The 1,130-nt window shown below is 31.0% G+C and overlaps 1 protein-coding gene across 1 annotated transcript; it reads right to left on the bottom strand.

Moving 5' to 3' along the window:
- Positions 1-204: 204 nt before the first annotated feature.
- On the bottom strand, positions 205-1,054 carry Tsp_13739 (conserved hypothetical protein). Its single transcript, XM_003369784.1, has 4 exons — positions 973-1,054; positions 737-853; positions 567-682; positions 205-273 (listed from the first exon to the last, which is right to left on the bottom strand). The coding sequence occupies exons 1-4, from the start codon at positions 1,052-1,054 to the stop codon at positions 205-207; spliced, it is 384 nt and encodes a 127-aa protein (XP_003369832.1).
- Between the last annotated feature and the right edge of the window lie 76 nt (positions 1,055-1,130).

Consider the following 1,130-nt stretch of genomic DNA (forward strand, 5'->3'; position numbering starts at 1 on the left):
AATACATGTAAAATGAGGCACAGTGAGCATAATTTGTATGATTTGTAATTTCTTACCCAACAGCAGAGCTGCTCGACTTCTGTGTTGTACCTTTTTCATTACCTAATTTATGTTTAGCATCGTATTGAGCAATCACAGCTCTTCTCTTTCTACAATAAACGTAGAATAAAATTTATAAGCATTATTCCAATGATTTGTAAGTTTTTACTCTAGCCCTGTTCTAAGCACTCTTTCAAAAGAAGTTTCTTTGCGGATATGATGCCCACGAATAGCCTGCAATGCCAAATAATCACAAATAACGTTAAGTTTAAAGAAAATGTATAGTTTAAGATATATACAAAATTACTATAAATACGGGTTTACATTCATCTGCTTAATAAATTGAAAACTGTTCAAGAAATTCGGAAAATCATGTAAAAAGAAGGAAAGTTTATGAATTATTAACAGAATGAAACATTCAAAACACCTTTTCGATTTATAAATTTTCAGCTAAAACGGATATTAAAATGAAATTGCTAAATGCAGTCCGCTTCACAAAAATCTAATAAATAGAACAGAAATATTACCATAATTAATAAGAAGCAGCCAAACACAATTATTATCAGCACAATGATAATTAGGGCCATTTGGAAAGCAAGGCTATTTGTTATTAGCCGAATATAAATCTCCACAGTAGACAATTCTGAAATTGAATAATATTTGCAAATTCCCTTGGTTTTGCATGAATTAAACTTACTTTTTTCACAAAACGTTCCTTCGTATTTATAGGAGCAATCACATTTATATGCATTGTTCGTGACTTGAAGACATGCTGCATCATTTTGACAAAGTGCTTTTTCACAGCTGCCAATTTCTGTAAATGTCAAAAAAATGCACAAATTACACTTATTATTAAACACTTCCTTTAAATATAATGATCAGAAAATAATTTATGAAAGAAATAAAAATATACTGCTCAATCAAGTAACTTACTCAGTTCGCAGTTAGTACCAAAAAACTGATCATCACATTTCACATACATTGCCTGATTGAAGCAAAACGCACACTCCTTCATTTACGCACTGCTCATTTGATGACACACTCGACCACTGAAAAACAAGTTTGAAAACAATGTCACCCGAAAATTCAGA

The sequence above is a fragment of the Trichinella spiralis genome, assembly GCF_000181795.1.
Source record: "Trichinella spiralis strain ISS 195 chromosome Unknown Scfld1509, whole genome shotgun sequence".
Taxonomy (NCBI): domain Eukaryota; kingdom Metazoa; phylum Nematoda; class Enoplea; order Trichinellida; family Trichinellidae; genus Trichinella; species Trichinella spiralis.

Coding starts and splice junctions, on each gene's coding strand:
- Tsp_13739 (XM_003369784.1), bottom strand. CDS start 1,054: ATGAAGGAGTGTGCGTTTTGCTTCAATCAGGCAATGTATGTGAAATGT. Junction 683..736: donor AGGAACGTTTTGTGAAAAAA/GTAAGTTTAATT, acceptor ATTCAATTTCAG/AATTGTCTACTGTGGAGATT. Junction 274..566: donor GCTGCTTCTTATTAATTATG/GTAATATTTCTG, acceptor TTGGCATTGCAG/GCTATTCGTGGGCATCATAT.